Here is a 19,090-nt window from a genome sequence, read left to right as displayed (position 1 = left end):
TTTGCCAATTCTGTTATTCTACCATTGTGCATAAATAAAATCTTGCAAAATTCAAGTGAACTAAAATATGGGTACGTTTTCGTTAGGTAAGTTTCATTTTTTAAACATTTTAACACGGTATAGAAATTATAAATGATCAAAACTAATTTTCAATCACGGATACATGTATATCTTTAACATACCAAAGCGGCTCTTATTATTGATGTTAAACCAATAGCGATTCATGCAACCTTAATCCTCTAATTGACAAGTATGCCAAAAAAGAACTTTAATTTAATAATTCATTCTTTTGTATCAAAGTCTTTACTTTCGTCTAAGCGCTCCTTATAACTTGACTCTATTTTTTTTGTCTTGTTCTCCTTGCAAATAATTTATTTATGTACTCATTATTCTGATTCTTTGAATTGGAATAATTAGAATTAGTTCTCAATTCTCTACGTCTAGACGATATATTTTTTTCCAGAAACAAGCATACTAAAATTATTTTAGTCTTTATTTAGAGTTTTTCTTTTATACCTTAGAATGGATTCATAATATGATTCTTAGCAATACCCGCATTCACTTCTTTCAGCGGGTACTTGCAATGATGACGGAGGTGTACCCACTCGGCTTCACATGACTCGAGCCCTATACCCATGAACGCCTAATCTCCCTATGACTTTTTTCTTCTTTATTCTGTCTTTGATTAGGCCAAATACCAGCCCACTTATTTCCCATTCAAATCCTGAGCCCATTTAGACTTAATGTGCGGCCCATAATTTTTCTTTCGATTATTTTGATTTAGCCAATAATAAGCAACTCTTGTACGATTCCATCACATTTGAAACCGTTGCAACCGGACCATGATCGTGTTTGATAACTTTACCTGTCATATCACAAGATTCATCTTCTGGTATCACATTGTATTGTGTCAAGTTCACAATTACACGAGATAGAACACATGAAAAAAACACATGAAATAAAAGCCATAAATACCAAAATAAAGTTAGTAACGTAAATAAAGCAATCAAGTTAAAGTCAGTCTAATAAAGTAAATAACCCAATCACGCCACCAAGACTATATATTTTGCCCAACATGAACCCCATGCAACCATTACAAATAATCACCGTTTCCTCTCGAGATTTATTACAGATCCCTCCTAATAGATTCATGAACCGGTAAACTAGTCGCCACCATCGCACTCTTCCGCCCCGAGTATCATCAGATAAACCATTAGCAACAATGGAACGCTCATTCAAACCAGGAAGCTTTGTTGCCCTTTGCACTTTATTGCTTATATCCTTACTTTTGATTTACCTTTTATCTGAAAAAAACACGTCGGTGTCCATAACCACCATAACCGACAAGCTTTATCATTCCATACCATCATCAGCCACCGTAAGTTTCATCATCCATTCATACTTGATACTTCGAAACAATGTCTTATTTATTTTTATTTTTTTAAAAGAAAAATATCAAATTATTTAAATATAATATTTACATCAAGACAGAAGGTAAACGTACAATAAGCTGCACTGTAAATCCTTTTTGAATTGCAAAACTCAATCTTTTTGAAATGTCTTAAATTGGTTTCATTTTTTGAGTTTTTATTTGCTTGTTTAGTGGATTTTTGCCAAAGTTTGAGCATTTGATGGTTTCCAGGGATGCATACCGTCACTAAAATGTTTTTGGTGATTCTGTCATCTGAGATAGCGGATAACAATCTCTTACATTGGTGAGAGAAAAGACATGTTCCGCTATCTCAGACAGAATATCCAAAAACGCTACACGATTGATATGGACCACCAGAAACCATCTTCTTTTGGCTAAACCCACCAAATCACCAAAATAATTTTTCATTTTGCTAAATTATATGAGTAAAGATATATTCATGTTTTTTTTTTGTGATGTCATTATCAGGTCTCAATGTATACAGATGAGTTGGGGACAGCCTTGGAGGGAGCTTCAATGGCGAACAAGACGGTGATCATCGCGATTGTGAACCAAGCTTACGCTGAGGGCGACAAACCAATGCTTGATATATTCTTAGACGGGTTTTGGCTAGGAGAAGACACGAGGCATTTGAAGAACCATCTTTTGATCGTGGCGGTTGATCAGACGGCTTTTGAACGGTGTAGGTTTCTTGGATTACACTGTTACAAACTGAAAACGGAAGGCGAGGAGTTCATCCACGAGAAGATTTACATGTCCGAGAAATTCATAAAGATGATGTGGCTAAGAACTCGGTTTCTTAGAGATGTTCTTCGGCGTGGATACAACTTTGTTTTCACGGTAAGTTCGATCGTTCTGCTGCATGCATTTTATAGGGAAGAATACAAATAGGTAAATACAGAAATTATAATCACAATTCACAAGTATTCACGATAAATATATTGTCTAATTAATACTTTAATGATTTATAAGAGGCTAGTGTTTAACAAGTGTCATTTTGCGTGATAGATTTCAATGTTGACACGACATATTTTCATTAGACGCAACAGATTTAGGGGGCTGCTATTTGTACACCCGTACACCCTTTATTCTAATACACCGTATAAAAATTTGCTACACCACGTAAAAATTTGTTGCACTAGAGGTATGGTGCGTTGTGTGAAAGCTATTTTTTAACTAAAAATATGAAAATTCAAATCAGTTTTTTATAAAACAAAATAGGCTGGGCCATTTTATTAAAATTATTAGTCAAAATCATCATTTTGGTTATCTTCCCTATATAAAATGTTAATTATTCATTTACATATAAAATAAAATATATAAATTAAACAAAATAAAATGTATAAACTAAAATTGAAGATTATTATCTGGCTATAAAAAAGTAGAAACAAAGCAAAAACTAACTAAATATTAATACCAATTGTGATGTAAAACGTTGAAATTTCTTTTTAACATTTTTCCTTTTTATTAATATCTGGTTAAAAACTATCCGAAAAAGAAAGACTAAATTAGTTGGTAAAGATTAAAATATAAAAAATCACAAAAATAAAAGGGGGAAGGATGATTTGTGACCTTAAAAAAACCTCACAAAAAAATAATTAAAAAAATCATAACTTAAAATATAAATCAAATACGGGAAAAAAAAACTAGATTGTTTCCCGTCATCTTCATTCAAAAGCAAAAGAAAAAGAAAAAAATATTCACAGTAATGAAAATAAACAAAAATCACAATGATAAATATAAAACACAATGATTTTTTTTTTGGACGACGAAGGAAACATTTTAGTGTTTTTTTTCTTCTTTACTTTTTTAGTTTCCTAATTATATTTTTGAGCTATGGTTTATTCTTATTTTTTTTTAAAAAAAAATTAGGGGTTTTTTACACAAATTCTTCTCATATTTATGATATTTTATGGAATAACTCAACCTTCAATTAGCACTAGAAATAGTTTTTCTGTCTCAAAGTTTTGTTATTTTAATTTGTTATTGATTTCCTCCCTCTGTTTTAGGAGTGAGATAGACTTTTGATTATGACTTATGCGTCTTCCACGGACACCAAAAATCTATAATACCATTGAAGGGATTTTAATACAGAAGGCATTGAAGGGATTTCAATATTTCAATAATGTTTTATTAAAAAAAAAGGTCAATGAGTTTTAATAGACCGGCATCACAACAGGACTTTTTCTTCAATTTCCATTTATGAATATTGAATAATTTTTATTTGAAAGGCTGAATTTTTTATAAACTGAAAAGAATAGAGTAGCTAGCTAGCAACAAGAGCTCTAAAAAAGTCAAACATACAAATCTATACAAAGATTTTCGTGATAGTATATAGATTTAGAGGTCGATTCTTATGAGGTTGAGTGTTTAAGTCCAATAATAAATAACGCGTTAGATTTAGAAGAAGCATATGTAAAATTAATATAAAATACATAAAATTAACTATTCTTATACTTTAAATTATCCTTTATTTAAAGTGTTTTTACCTAAATTAGATAAAAAAAATGAAACAAAGAATGCCGCTGTAGAGCCCATTTTGTCTGTGTAATCTTATGTGTTATTCTTGTTGTTTAAACATGCTTGTAATAATTTCCTATGTTGTATGATTGGGCCCAAGACCTTTTGTTGAGCCCATTGAGCCTTTATGAATAGAAAGACTGTATATAGTAAGGCATGCTCATACATCACACAACCTTTTGACAAATATTACATCCATCTAACTTTCTCTCTACTCTCTCCCTTTACACACTCACGACTAACATAACAAGATCCGAGATCTAGGTTAATCAACTAGTTATTTCCGCTAGCTAGGTGGTCTAGATTGATCCAAGAACTTTTGTTATTGTTGTTTGATCCGTGGTTAAGGACCTACAACCGTTTTAATAATCATCTTTACATAAAATTCTACATCACGTAAGCTATCAAGTAATTCTTAGTGACATATGGTTTTGAATCAATTACTATATATACAGGATGTAGATGTTTTGTGGCTAAGGAATCCGTTTTCAAGGCTAACTCTAAACGAACCCGTTGATCTTCAAATAAGTGTCGATTGGTTTAACGGCAATCAATGGTCACAAGGGAATCCGTTAAACACCGGCTTCTACATGATCAAATCCAACAACAAGACATGTGCATTGTTTGATGAATGGTATGGGCAAAGAAACAACTCAGCAGGAATGAAAGAACAAGATGTTCTTGTGAAACTAATGCACGAAAAAGTTTTTGAAAGGTTGAGACTTACGGTTAAGTTTTTGGACACCAATTATTTCAGTGGATTTTGTCAAGATAGTAGAGATGTTAATGTTGTTTCGACGGTTCATGCAAATTGTTGCCGAACTATTAAGGCGAAAGTCACGGATTTGCTTGCGGTTGTTCATGATTGGAAAAGATTTAATGATCCATCTATAAATAAAACAGTGGATCACAGATGGTCGAATCACTTTGCGTGCAAACATTCATGGACTAAGTGAGTTATTGTGCCATGAATATGTTTTAGATAGGTGAGATTGACAATTGCACTGTCTGAATAAAGTCGTTATATAAGACTGTATGAACACACCAGTGTAATGCCGTGCTAGTTGAAACAAAAAATTGTAATGTATATTCTTGGAACTAAGAAATATAAAAAAGATTATAGAGCCTTGTAAGACGACTCACATAACAAACCCAAAATATAATTGTGATATCCTTGATAGTGTAGAATTGTTGCTAATGGTCGATCAATAGATGCAGAACTATTTGAATTTTGTTCTTTAATTCAGATTGGCATGGAATAGTAGTTAAAAAGTCAAATGAAGGGTTAGAACTAAATGACAAGATTCGAATGTCAATAAGATGGATTGGTGGATACCTCGAAGTATCTTGTATGAGGAGTTTCATGTTGGTACATGCATACTTACCATGAAAAACAATAAGGTGAGTATTGATTTAAGTTTGGTATGCAAAATATTACCGTTGATTGATAAAACGGCTCAATTAAGAATTTTGCTAAATCGATAGTCTTTATGACACCTATTAAACTATAATGACCATGACTAATATGTATAACTTGCTGGGAACATTTACATTGGATTCATATGGAGAAGTGGTTGTACACAAGGATTGGATCGAAATGGTATGATATCAATTTATCTTGGACGTACATGTCGAACTGATTGAGTGTAGGAGTCTAATATACCAATTACAGCTATTGTACATAAAATGCAGCAGTAAAAGTGATGTTTTTATAAAGAGTAATTAAGTGCAATTTGCATTCCTTGTGGTCAACACCAAAATGCAGCTTTCATTTTTATAAAGAGTTGAGTGCATTTACACACCAACCGTTTGATCCTAACTAGACTAACTAGGGTGTACCGGGCATGATTGGGTGGCACACACAAACAGCCAGTCGAATCAAAGCAAAAATCAATCACACCAAAACGAACACAAATCACATGCGTATGATTAAGTACCATTTAAATGCTTCAACACACTATCATTCAAGTAACTGGAATTACAACTCGTTAACTTAACATGCAATATAAATATTTGATTAGTTATATCGACATAACCTATATTCACTGATTCACTTTGTACAATGTTAACACACCCGTAACCTAATTGTCACAATTTAGTAAATAAACAAGTGACAAATATAAATACTACATCAAATTAAGCTAAACACTTATAACCAAATGTTAATTCAATCACTGATTACAGAAAGAAACTACTCAAATCAAATGTCACAGATTGTCGTCCCGTCAAAAACTCTTTTTTGGTTCTTCTTTAATCTCTATCTCCTCGATGGCCCAAAAACAAATGCCACGGCCCATTTGACTTTCCTAATGGGCTGACAACTACTTTTTAAGTTTTAAGTTAACCATGGATATGATTTGGACTTGCAAATTTAATTTAATTTATCAATATATTAATTGCCATTCCTTTACTACTAACAAAATTTTTATTAAATAAACTTGCAAGACATTAGAACACCAATACAACATAAAAAGAAAGACGAAATTACACTTTGAACCTACACCAATCATCCTAAGTAATTCCTTTCAATTTCCCCCTATTCTTTATTCATAAAAACCCCAACACCTTTACTTCCTCAATTGACATTCGTTTAATTTTTCATCGTACAAATTCGAAATTGGATGATCAAATTTAAAACATATAATCAAATAAATAAAAAGCTGTGGATTTATCAACATATCGGTGCATCAATAAATACTTAATATGAAATATTAAAGTGTGCACGAAAGGCGCAATCAAGAGTTCAAGACACTCTCATTCAAACTGAGACTAAAATATATTATAAAATCATATCAGACAACTAAATAGAAGTGTTATTAATAATTTAATTAATAAGATGGCCATATGCACGCATCTTTACACTTTATACGCAAGAAAAATTATAGACAATCTTTAAAATGGGGCTCCAGAAGGAGTATGAGTTAAGAGATCTGGGCAAACCACTAAGAAGATTATGCAAGAGTATCGACATCTAATAAGCTTTCCACGTATCTTATGGGTCGGTAGATAAAAAGTTATGTCCGTTTCAAGTTGGACATGTCTTCCTAGCTAGCCTTTCTTCCTTCATCTAATTGATGAAGGTTCGAGTCCAGTAAATCTTGAATCAACTACGTATCAACCTTCAACTTTAAAACAATTAAGTTGAAAATATTATAAACATGCAGTAAAATAATGTATCTGGCAGCAAGCAAAATATGTCAACTAAGCACTCAAGCAGGTCAAGTGCTATAAAAATGGAGGGTTAAAGCTAAAACACTTTAACCACTAATCATGTACTAACTGCAATTAAACTGACGGCCAAGAATTCATGACAACAGAAAACTCGTAATTACAGAGTTGGTTAAGACAATTAATGACAGGGAACCGGAAAATATGAAAACAACAGCAGTTGACTTGGGCTTTCACAACTTCTTTCATTTTCATTAATAATGATTATTGAAAAAGGAAAGATTTTACACCAGATGGATCCACAACTGACTTTGACTAATTGCCAATAATTCATAATTGATAATCAACTACTGGTGCAAGTTGAGAGTTGAGACAGGGACTCTTCATCTGCTAAACTGACTATATATCATATCCTTGATGTATTATTTTTTTTTCAAAGAAGCCTGAAACCATTTATAAATTTAACTCATCACCGAAACATGAGTGCTGCTTTTATATTTTATTATATCTCTTCCTTCTACTTCACATTTTCCTTACTTGCTGTGGTAACCTTATCTACTAAAAGTTATAGTGCTACCTTATGCCGGGCTGATGAGAGAGACGCACTTCTTCGGTTCAAGCACGGCTTCGTTGATGAAGCAGATCGACTTGCTTCTTGGGATGGTGAAACGAGTGATTGTTGCAAGTGGGTTGGGATTCTTTGTGATAACATCACAGGTCATGTTCACAAGATTCATCTACCTGGTAATTGCGGTTTTCTTAATTACAACACAATCAAAGAGTACAAAAAAGCTGTAAGGCAGAGGTTAAGAGGGGATATAAGTCCATCCATCTTGTATCTAAAGCAACTTGAGCATTTAGACTTGAGTTGCAATGATTTTCAAGGAATCCAAATTCCTAGGTTTATCGGTTCTCTTGGAAACTTGAGATATCTTAACCTCTCACGTTCAAGATTTGGTGGAACAATCCCTCCTCAATTGGGGAATTTGACAGAATTACGCATCCTCTGTCTTGGTAGTTTTTATAATGATGATACTGATGAATATGAATCTACTAGTGTTGTGAATTTGAATTGGTTATCAAGTTTGCGTTCGTTGCGTCACCTGGATATGAGTGGTGTAGACCATACAAAAGCAACAGATTGGTTTCAGGTGATTAACACTCTTCCTTTGTTAGTCCAACTACATTTTTCTCATAGTCGAGTTCCTGACATACATTCTGATGTCTCACATTCCTTTCATTTCTTGATCTTTCTAGAAACAAATTTAAGAAGAGTTATATGCCACAATGGATATTCAGTATAGCTAGTCTTGTTTCGTTAGATTTAAGTTGGTGTGGTTTACATGGTCAGATTCCCAGTAGCATCGGTAGCTTTCATAACTTGACTTCTCTGAAGTTTCTTCACATCTCTGGGAATGACTTCATGAGTTCCTTGTTAGAATATTCTGGATCCTCAATCAATTAAGCTACAATTAAGGAGAGAATAATTCTGTGATTATTGTGTAATAGTTTCCATGTTCGGTTGTTTTTCCTTTGTATTTATTTTCATCCGATTGTATGATTTTATATAGAAAAAACATCTTGATTTCCTTCATCTTCCTTGTTACTATTGCAAACATGGTATCAGAGCCATGATTGTAATTCTGGGAATTCAAGAAATCAACCCTTTGATTAGTTAACCAAAACCCCAAACATGTCAGAAAATTCGATTACTATACCAGATGATTTAACAATGCAAATCGCTGCGTTGTTACGGAATGGCCTCGGAACACAATCCACAACAATCAATTCAGAGAATTTGACTATCGGAATCAAACTCAATGGCGATAATTACGCTCTTTGGTCGACCTTGATGAAGAAAGCTATTGGGGGTCGCGGAAGAGGCTCTCATATCACCGGAGAACCGTCACCGCCCTCAAAGACCGATCAAAAGTACACACATTGGGAACAAGATGATCAATGTGTGTTTACGTGGTTGATTTAAAACATTGAGCCGAATATGGTGAACAATGTTTCGCAATATCCGACTGCAAAAAACCTTTGGGATGGGCTTGCCATCACATATGGTTCAGGTACCGATTCTCTCCAAATATTTGACCTTCATAAGAAAGCCAACTCTTTAAAACAGGGAGCCGATACAATAGAAGAATGTTGGAATAAACTACAAAACATTTGGATGACGATTGATCGACGGGATCCAAACCCGATGAAGGATCCGGAAGACATCAAGATTTACAATAAAAAACTTCAAGAACAGCGGCTGTACCAGCTTTTGACGGCCATCGATGACAAGCTAGAGCCGATCAAACGAGATATATTGAAACGAGAACCGTTACCATCCGTTGAAACCGCGTACGCCACAATACGAAGGGAGATAGCAAGGCTCAACATCCTAAAACCTGGAAGTTCAGAAATCGAAAAGCCATCTGAAATTGGTCTCGGGTTAGTAGCAAGAGAATCAACAGGAAGATCCAAGGCACCACGGTATAAGGAAAGAGAAGATAAATCAAAGCTATATTGTTCTCACTGTAAGATGAAGAGGCATACCAAGGAAACATGCTTTAAGCTTGTCGGTTATCCAGAATGGTGGGAAGATAATCACAAAGAAAGATCGGAATCACGAGGCAAAGGAGCGGCTGCCATCGGAAATCAGAACGGCGGCATCAGAGCAAAACCAGGAAGAAAAAATTGGGTTTGGGGGAATGACAATGGGGATGAACACGACAGGTAAAGGGTTTGGTGGGTTTTACACTCCAAGCCCTTCCATTCTCAATCCTAAGTATTTTAAACCTTAGTGTTTTGAAAATGACAAAGAAGCTACAACTAGCAATATTAATTCAAAACCTAAGGTTTATCAAACTCGTTACCCTTCTGTTGCTAGTTCAAAAAAAATGAGTAAATGTGTGACAACTGCCCAATCCGACCCGACCCAGGTACCCGTTTTCGGATCCGATTCTAAGATTTAAAATTTGATTATAATCTTTATAAATTTATTATATATATATATATATATTTTACTAATAATAATAATGATAATAATAATTCCTTTCCGCCGTCCCGCCCCCTTTTTCTCTTAACTCTTTGCTTGTCCTTTGGTTCTTCCCGCCTAAGGATGTCTGCGCAGCTCCACACGCCAGACTCCTTACAAGGAAGCCTGCGTGAAGACCAGCTGTTCCTGCGATACGCGAGACGAACTCTTCCCGCGGCGCGCAAAGGATTGTAGTTCTTTCCGCGGCGCGCAAAGGATTGTAGTTCTTACCGCGGCGCGCAAAGGATTGTAGTTCTTCCCACGGCGCGCTAAGGATTGTAGTTCTTCCCGCGGCGCGCTAAGGATTGTAGCTCTTCCCGCGGCGCGCTAAGGATTGTAGCTCTTCCCGCGGCGCGCTAAGGATTTTTCTGTCTGCCTTCGCCCTCGCGCACTCAAGCCTTCTCGCGCTAGACACTTAAGTCTTTTCTCCAGTTTAAGCCAGCCTGTATGCTTTTGAAATATCTTATCTTCTGTGCTATACCTAGGTATGGGCACAGTAGGCCAGATCTGACATCTGTCCGAAATGTCACTTTCGGCGCAGCTTGCTTACCAACCCTCTTGGTTGTCAGAAAAAGTAACTGGCATAATCTTTTAAAATCTTCTTTTCCATGTCTTGAACAGTACTTTGTCTGACCCCTCCCATGCAATGAACAGTAACCTGTCAGCCTTCCCCATCCCCTGCAGTTGCCACCACATCTTTTGCTTGTGATATCTTTTGCTTTTGAGATCTTTTGCTTTGATTTGATAAGATCTTTTTCCCCTTTTCGAGGGATGTGTTCCCTAGGGTTTTCCTATAAATAAAACTATTTTCTTTGATAATTAAACACTACACTCAAACACTTAAACACTCCCCAAAATCTATCCCTTACTCTCTGCCGAAGATCTCCAGCGACGCCTCCATTCCCCTCTTTGCAATCCGTCTTCTCTTCTTTTCTGCCCAGAAATCCCGGTAAATATATAATTTGTTTAAGTGACTTACATATATTTAAGACATAAAAACCAATCGTTAAACCAATAACCTCTTATTTATAGGTTAACTTTCACTTGTTTAAAAGTTGGTTCTTACGTTATCTTTCAACACACCTCTTACAAGTGAGTAATCTCGTACCTAATCCCCTTTTATTTTAACGTTTTGGGATGTTCATGTGTTCTTACAACTTGAGTCTTAAACTTGTTTATGCAATTATGTGCGCAAAACCCATGTGTTATGGACATTTACTAGTGTTGTATATTTGTATGTGTGGATCATTAACCGCTTTGATCGGCCTATTCCGAAGTTTTCATGGATCCATTAGATGAACACGGGAGACCTATCGTTACGATTTTCCTTGTTTTCTTTGCACATACACGAATGATTATTTGTTTTTGCTCGATTTTGAGCACGTTATGAACTATGAGCTATGATCTATTTAGGCTTGATCACAATCTGTTTACACACTATGTTGAACACCAGTTATACACATGTTGCGCGCAGTGCTTTGTTATTATCTATTTATATCTATAAATCTTGATTTCTCACCGACACGCAAGTGTTGACGTTTTATTTTAACACATGTTCAGGTTTGCTGTAGCTGCTTTTGGAAACTCGAGGACACGTAGGATGTTTTCTTTTGCTATGGACCTAGTTTAAAATATAACAAGACAAGTTTATGTATTTGAATATTATGAGTTATGATATGTGATTTATGTTATTTTATGATGTGTTATGCGCATGCGCAATGAAATGTATTTATTAAATATTGACACCCAAATAGTGTCACGAGTAATGAAACAATTGGTAGCGCCCCGATGTATAATCCGCCGTCGGTCGGGGTGTTACAGATTTGGTATCAGAGCTCCGTGACTTTAGGATTAGGTGGTTAGACGTAACGACCTAGAATACCTAAGAGTCCCTTCTCGCGCATGAGAAAAATCTCATGATTGCGCGCTAATTGTTAATTACTCGATATTTATAAAATATGCTTGCGCATACGCAGCACATGATTTCATGTTTTATCCGCGATATTTCGATTTTTATTGTTAAATTTCGATTCGATTCTTTACTTACATATTCGTTTGTTGTTGGGACTTAAGATTGAAAATCCGAAAAGTCATGGTGATACATGAATAGTTGATTTTCAATCCCCATTAACTTTATGTTCTAAGATTGAAGATTTGAAAAGTCATGGTGATACATGAATTGTCAACCTCCAATACTCATTTACTCGTATATTTTAAATTGAAGATTTGAAAAGTCATGGTGATACATGAATTGTCAACCTCCAATACTCCTTTACTCGTATATTTTAAATTGAAGATTTGAAAAGTCATGGTGATGCATGAATTGTCGATTTTCAATTCGAATTCATTACCTGTATTAAGTTTGCATTTAAATTCATATTTTACTTCAAGATTTGATAGCATTTAACTCCGCGAAACAAGCTTTACAATGATATACTTTGCGCTGAAACGATTTCCCATACCAAGATATTAACAAAAACTAAAACTTTTATAGAATGCCTCCGATATCAGCTCGCCGTCATCAGAGGAGAGAAGCCTCGCGCAGACGTATGCAGCGTCGTTCCCAGGAAATGGCCGCCGCAATAGCCCAAGCCTTAAATCAAAATAATACCAACCCCTCCGGATACAATATTAAGTATTTTAATGCGGGTAACCCTCCGAAATTCACAGGGCTCGAAGGAGCCACCGTAATGCTCCAATGGCTCGAGAAAATTGAGAACACCTTCCTCCATACCCATTGCCCTCCAGACCGACGAACCTTATACGCCTCAAGTGTCCTGGAATCAAGGGCGCTTACATGGTGGAACGGAGTAGCTCACGCGCGTGGCGCAGAGGCTGCTTCTAGCATGCTCTGGGAGGAATTCAAGGATCTTTTGACTCGAGAATTCTGCCCTCCCAACGAAGTAAAGCGTCTTGAGGAGGAATTTTGGAATTTGAAACAGTACAGTGGCGAAGCGCGCGAGTACGCTACGCGCTTTCACGAACTAAGTTTGCTTGTCCCGCACCTAGTTACCCCTTCCCGCCGCGCCATCGAAAAGTTTCTTGGGGGTCTCCCTATGGAAATTCAAGATTCTGTATGGGCCAGGAACCCAGTAACCCTCTCTGACGCCATCGAGTTGGCCGCTGTGCTCAGCGACAACCATGTCAGGGCAGGAACCCTGTTCCTGCGGGGAGCCGAGAAGACCAAACTCACCAAGACTGTCCCAGAACCAACAGAAACCAAGCCAGAACCCTCAAACCGTAACAACCTCAAACGCAGGCGCAAACCCAATCATCAAGCCTACGCGCTTACCAACCCGCTCATTGTCCAGCAACCCGCCTACCAACCTCCAGTATACGCTCCTAACCCACTGTCAACCTACCCAACACCCCCTGTAGTCCATAACTATGCCTTAACCAATTCTGCACTCCCTGCCCCGTCAACTAAGAAACCTTACACAGGAAACCAACCCTTTTGCCCAACCTGTAAACTTCATCACCCAACTCAAACCCCGTGTCGACAATGCAACCGATGTGGCCGTATTGGTCACTCTGCTGAGTACTGTAGAGTCCTTCCCGCCAACCCAATCGCGCAAACACCACCAACCTACCCGCAAAACCCACAATCAACATACCCTAATCCACGACCCAGGTCGTGCTATAACTGCGGTGACCACAGTCATTTCCGGAACGCGTGCCCGAGACTGCAAGTGCAAATTACGCAAGCTAATCCGGTTAACCAAATTTCAAACCAAGTGGCGCGCGGACGAGCTTTTAATATAACCGCGCACCAAGCGCAAGCGAATAATGACGTGGTTAATGGTACATTTTTACTTAACGGACAATATGCATCTATACTTTTTGATACTGGCGCCGATAGGAGTTTTATTTCTCGCGCATTTGAACAAAAACTTGCGCGACCGCGAATAAACTTAAACGAAAACTTTACAGTTGAAATGGCTAACGGTGAAACAATTATAATAAACTCTGTGATCAAAGATTGTACGCTTATCCTTAATGAACATGATTTTCTAATCAACCTCATTCCCATGCCTCTTGGAAGTTTTGATGTTATTATTGGTATGGACTGGCTCTCGCAAAATCGCGCCGAAGTAATCTGCGCCAAGAAATTGATTCGCATTCCTCGGGAAAATGGTCAAGATCTTCATATTTACGGCGAGAAACCATCTAACAGTCTTAAACTTATGTCATGCACTGAAGCCCGAAGACTTTTACGAAAGAAATGTGTCGCGTTCTTAGCTCATGTGGTCAAACCCGATGAAGGAATGAAGAAACTTCATGAAATCCCCATCGTGCGTGACTTCCCTGAAGTCTTTCCCGAAGATCTTTCTGGTTTACCTCCCGCTCGGGAAGTCGAGTTTCGTGTTGATCTTGTTCCTGGTGCATCCCCCGTAGCCAAATCTCCTTATCGACTTGCACCCGCTGAAATGCAAGAATTAGCAAGTCAACTTCAAGAGTTGACCGATAAAGGATTCATTCGCCCTAGCTCTTCGCCGTGGGGTGCTCCGGTTTTGTTCGTTAAAAAGAAAGACGGTTCGTTTCGCATGTGTATCGATTACTGCGAGCTGAACAAGCTCACCATTAAGAACCGGTACCCCTTACCGCGTATTGACGACCTCTTTGACCAACTCCAAGGTGCCTCTTGTTTCTCCAAAATCGATCTCCGTTCTGGCTATCACCAGTTGCGTATCCGCGAAGAAGATATTCCCAAAACTGTCTTTCGAACCCGCTACGGTCATTTTGAATTCTTGGTCATGCCCTTCGGTTTAACCAACGCACCCGCTGTCTTCATGGATCTAATGAACCGGGTGTGTAGGCCTTTCTTGGACCAATTCGTGATCGTGTTTATCGATGACGTTCTGATATATTCCAAAACCAAGGCCGAGCATGAACAACATCTTCTGTTGGTGTTGCAAAAGCTTCGAACCGAACAACTCTATGCCAAACTCTCCAAGTGTGAGTTTTGGTCTGACGAAGTACAGTTTCTTGGTCATGTTGTAAACAAGATGGGTATTCATGTCGACCCATCCAAAATTGAAGCAATCAAGCACTGGATTGCACCGACCACTCCTACCGAAATCCGTTCCTTTTTGGGCTTAGCTGGTTACTACCGGCGATTCATTTCGAACTTCTCAAAAATCGCCTTGCCTTTAACAGCATTAACGCACAAAGGCAAACCGTATAATTGGGGCTCGTAGCAAGAAGAAGCCTTTCTAACGCTCAAGCGAAAGTTATGCGAAGCTCCTGTTCTAACGTTACCAGAGGGTACTGACGACCTTGTCGTTTATTGTGATGCCTCCAACCAAGGTCTCGGTTGTGTACTTATGCAACGAGGCAAGGTTATCGCTTACGCGTCAAGGCAACTCAAAATTCATGAAAAGAATTATACGACTCACGACCTCGAACTTGGTGCAGTTGTATTTGCCTTAAAAATCTGGATACACTACCTCTATGGTACTAAGTGCATCATTTACACCGACCATAAAAGCCTTCAGCACATTTTTGATCAAAAGGAACTTAACATGAGACAACGCCGATGGAGCGAACTCATCAGCGATTACGATTGTGAGATCCGATATCACCCTGGAAAGGCTAATGTGGTAGCCGATGCGCTCAGCCGCAAACCCAGTCAACTCAACTGTATTTTGCCGCACACGCAGCTTCACTTCGCGCCGATCCAAAGCAATCTTGAATCGCGCATTCGCGACGCGCAGCGCGCATCGATCAGCAAAGGCAACCTTCGCGCCGAGTTAGCGTGTGGTGCGGAAGCGCATCTAGTCCCTAACCTGAATGGAACTCTCTGTTATCTCAATCGCATCTGGATTCCCAATGATGAGATTCTTCGCACTGACATACTGAGTGAAGCGCACAAAACTCGGTATTCCATTCATCCTGGCGCTGACAAAATGTACAAAGATTTGCGCCTTACTTATTGGTGGCCCGGTATGAAAAAGTATATTGCTGTGTTCGTAGCTAAATGCCTAACTTGTTCTAAGGTGAAAGCTGAACATCAACGCCCATCTGGTTTGCTCGAACAACCAGAAATTCCTACGTGGAAATGGGAAAGTATAGCAATGAAATGTATTTATTAAATATTGACACCCAAATAGTGTCACGAGTAATGAAACAATTGGTAGCGCCCCGATGTATAATCCGCCGTCGGTCGGGGTGTTACAAAATGGATTTTTGATTTTGGGGCTACTGATACTATGACATATGATCGTAAAGATTTTTTAAATATGTCATCTTCATCCAAAGCATTTATCGAAACCGCTAGTGGAGAACAAGTCGAGGTCAAAGGAGGGGGGTCCATTGAGTTCTCTAAGAAACTGAACCTAAAAAATTGCCTCTACATTCCAGCACTGTCCTCAAAATTATTGTCTGTCAGTCATGTAATGAAAGAATTAAATTGTGTAATACTAATGTACCCCACATTTTGTATTCTGCAAGACATTCGTACGAAGGAGATAATTGGGCGTGGTACTGAGCAAGGAGGTCTTTACTATGTTGATGAGGTGACTCACGAGGGACATGCCATGCTTGCTCACGAAACGGTTGATAGACAACTTTGGTTATGGCATCGTCGTCTTGGTCATCCGTCATTTGGGTATCTTAAGTCTTTATTTCCGAGTCTTTTTTTGAATAAATCCACTCATTTGAAGTGTGAAACTTGTATTCTGGCTAAAAATCATAGAGTGTCTTTCGATCAAAGTAACACAAGGGTTAAGTCTGTTTTTTCATTGATACATTCTGATGTTTGGGGTCCTGCCCCGAATTCCAATAATAGTCGTTTTCAGTATTTCGTGTTATTTGTCGATGATTGTTCTCGAATGACTTGGATATATTTTATGAAACATAAATCGGAGGTTCCGAAATTTTTTTTTATGTTTTATGAAATGGTTCAAACCCAGTTCAAAAGAAAAATACAAATCATTCGCTCTGATAATGGTGGAGAGTTTGTAAATCAGTCCATACAAGATTTTTGTCAAAAAAACGGTCTTATTCATCAAACCACATGTCCTAACACACCACAACAAAATGGTGTTGTTGAAAGGAAAAATCGGATTTTACTTGAGAAAAGTCGTGCTATGATGATTGAATCTCAAGTACCTCAGTCATTCTGGCCGGAAGCGATAGCTACATCCGTGTATCTACTTAATCGTCACCCTACACAAATTCTAGAACATAAAACCCCTTTACAAATTCTAGGAAGTCAAGTTACTATCCCTTCCATTCTAACCCTTCCACCACGCGTTTTTGGGTGCACAGTATTTGTTCACATTCCCAAAATTAATAGGAACAAACTTGAGCCGTGTGCAGAAAAGTGCGTGTTTGTAGGATATGCTACTCATCAAAAGGGATATCGGTGTTATAATCCAATTACACGTCGTATTCATGTCACTATGGATTATGACTTCTTAGAGTCTGAATTTTATTTCAATAACCAACCTAGCGTTCAGGGGGAGAAATTTAAGGAATCACTAGATTGGTTAAATACTCTAAGTTGTCCTGAAACTGTTCCAACAGAGCCGGTAGATGGAGCCACCGAGTCCCTCACAACCAACATAGAAGAGAATGACGAACCAGTACACACAACCAATGAGTCAAATTCGGATGATGTCCAACAAAAGGTAAATGATATTTTCTTGTCTGATTTAAATATCAGTGATGACATTTCAGTCACAGAAACAGAGCCGAGAGAACCACAAACTGGTGACACTTCAGTCCCAGAAACAGAGCCTGTAGAACCACAAACTCGTAACCTACCTCCAAGGACGAATAGAGGAGTACCACCAAATCGATATTCACCAGAGCATGTATCCCGAGCTTCAAGGTACCCAATCAATACAAACAGAGAAGGAGTTGCTAATATTGCAAAAGCTTTCTCTGCAACCCTCCTTTCTGAAACTATCCCAAAGACAGTTCAAGAGGCAAGTACGAAGACTGAATGGCAGGAGGCTATGAATACAGAAATGGAAGCTCTTAAAAAAATGGCACATGGGAAAAATGTGTGTTACCTGCAGGGAAGAAACCTGTGGGGTGCAGGTGGGTGTTTACCGTCAAATATAAGGCTGATGGAACTATTGAAAGATATAAAGCAAGATTGGTAGCTAAGGGATATACACAGACGTATGGCATTGACTACTCTGAAACATTCTCGCCGGTAGCCAAAATTGATACTATCAGGGTGCTTTTTTCAGTAGCAGCAAATAAAGAGTGGCCACTTCATCAGTTTGATGTCAAGAATGCATTCCTGCATGGAGATCTCAAGGAGAGGTGTATATGGAAGCACCACCTGGGTTCTCTGGTGAATTCCAAAAAAATGAAGTGTGCAAACTTAAGAAAGCTTTATATGGGCTTAAACAATCTCCGCGTGCATGGTTTGGGAGGTTTACGATGGCTATGAAACAATATGGGTACAAACAAAGTAATGCGGATCATACCCTCTTCTTCAAGAAAAGAGGGGATCTAATTACCTGCTTGATAATATATGTTAATGATATGATCATAACAGGAAGTGATGAAGAGGAAATTGCTTTGCTTCGGAAGAACCTCTTTACAGAATTTGAAATGAAGGATCTTGGAGGACTAAAATATTTCCTAGGGATTGAAGTTCTTCGGTCGAAAAAGGGGATTTTTATTTCTCAACGGAAATACATTCTAGATTTATTGGCAGAAACGGGTATGGTGGATTGCAAACCAAGTGATACTCCAATGATAGTAAATCACAAACTCAAGATTGATGAAAAGGCTGAGCTTGTAGATCTTGAGAGATACCAAAGGTTGGTAGGAAAGTTGATTTATCTAGCCCACACTAGACCAGACATTGCTTACTCTGTTGGCGTAGTAAGTCAATTCATGCATCACCCTCAGTTAGAGCACATAGAAGCTGTTATGAGGATAATACGATATCTTAAGGGTACTCCAGGAAGAGGTATAAT

At 37.9% G+C, this 19,090-nt stretch overlaps 2 protein-coding genes across 2 annotated transcripts; both read left to right on the top strand.

Annotated features, from left to right (window-relative positions):
- Nucleotides 1-650: 650 nt before the first annotated feature.
- LOC143546291 (uncharacterized protein At1g28695-like) lies at nt 651-4,968 on the top strand. Its single transcript, XM_077037989.1, has 3 exons — nt 651-1,382; nt 1,896-2,272; nt 4,408-4,968. Exons 1-3 carry the CDS (start codon nt 1,223-1,225, stop codon nt 4,906-4,908), a joined length of 1,038 nt encoding a protein of 345 aa, XP_076894104.1. The 5' UTR covers nt 651-1,222; the 3' UTR covers nt 4,909-4,968.
- Nucleotides 4,969-7,599: 2,631 nt separating this feature from the next.
- Nucleotides 7,600-8,585, top strand: LOC143546277 (receptor-like protein EIX1). Its single transcript, XM_077037974.1, has 2 exons — nt 7,600-8,271; nt 8,472-8,585. Exons 1-2 carry the CDS (start codon nt 7,600-7,602, stop codon nt 8,583-8,585), a joined length of 786 nt encoding a protein of 261 aa, XP_076894089.1.
- The last annotated feature ends 10,505 nt before the right edge of the window (nt 8,586-19,090 follow it).

This window comes from Bidens hawaiensis, unplaced genomic scaffold, assembly GCF_021521415.1.
Source record: "Bidens hawaiensis isolate Kalapana, Puna unplaced genomic scaffold, B.hawaiensis_p1.1 tig00014333_1, whole genome shotgun sequence".
Classification (NCBI taxonomy): Eukaryota; Viridiplantae; Streptophyta; class Magnoliopsida; order Asterales; family Asteraceae; genus Bidens; species Bidens hawaiensis.
The sequence above is the reverse complement of the archived record's forward strand: the minus strand, read 5'-3'. Positions and strand labels throughout refer to the sequence as shown.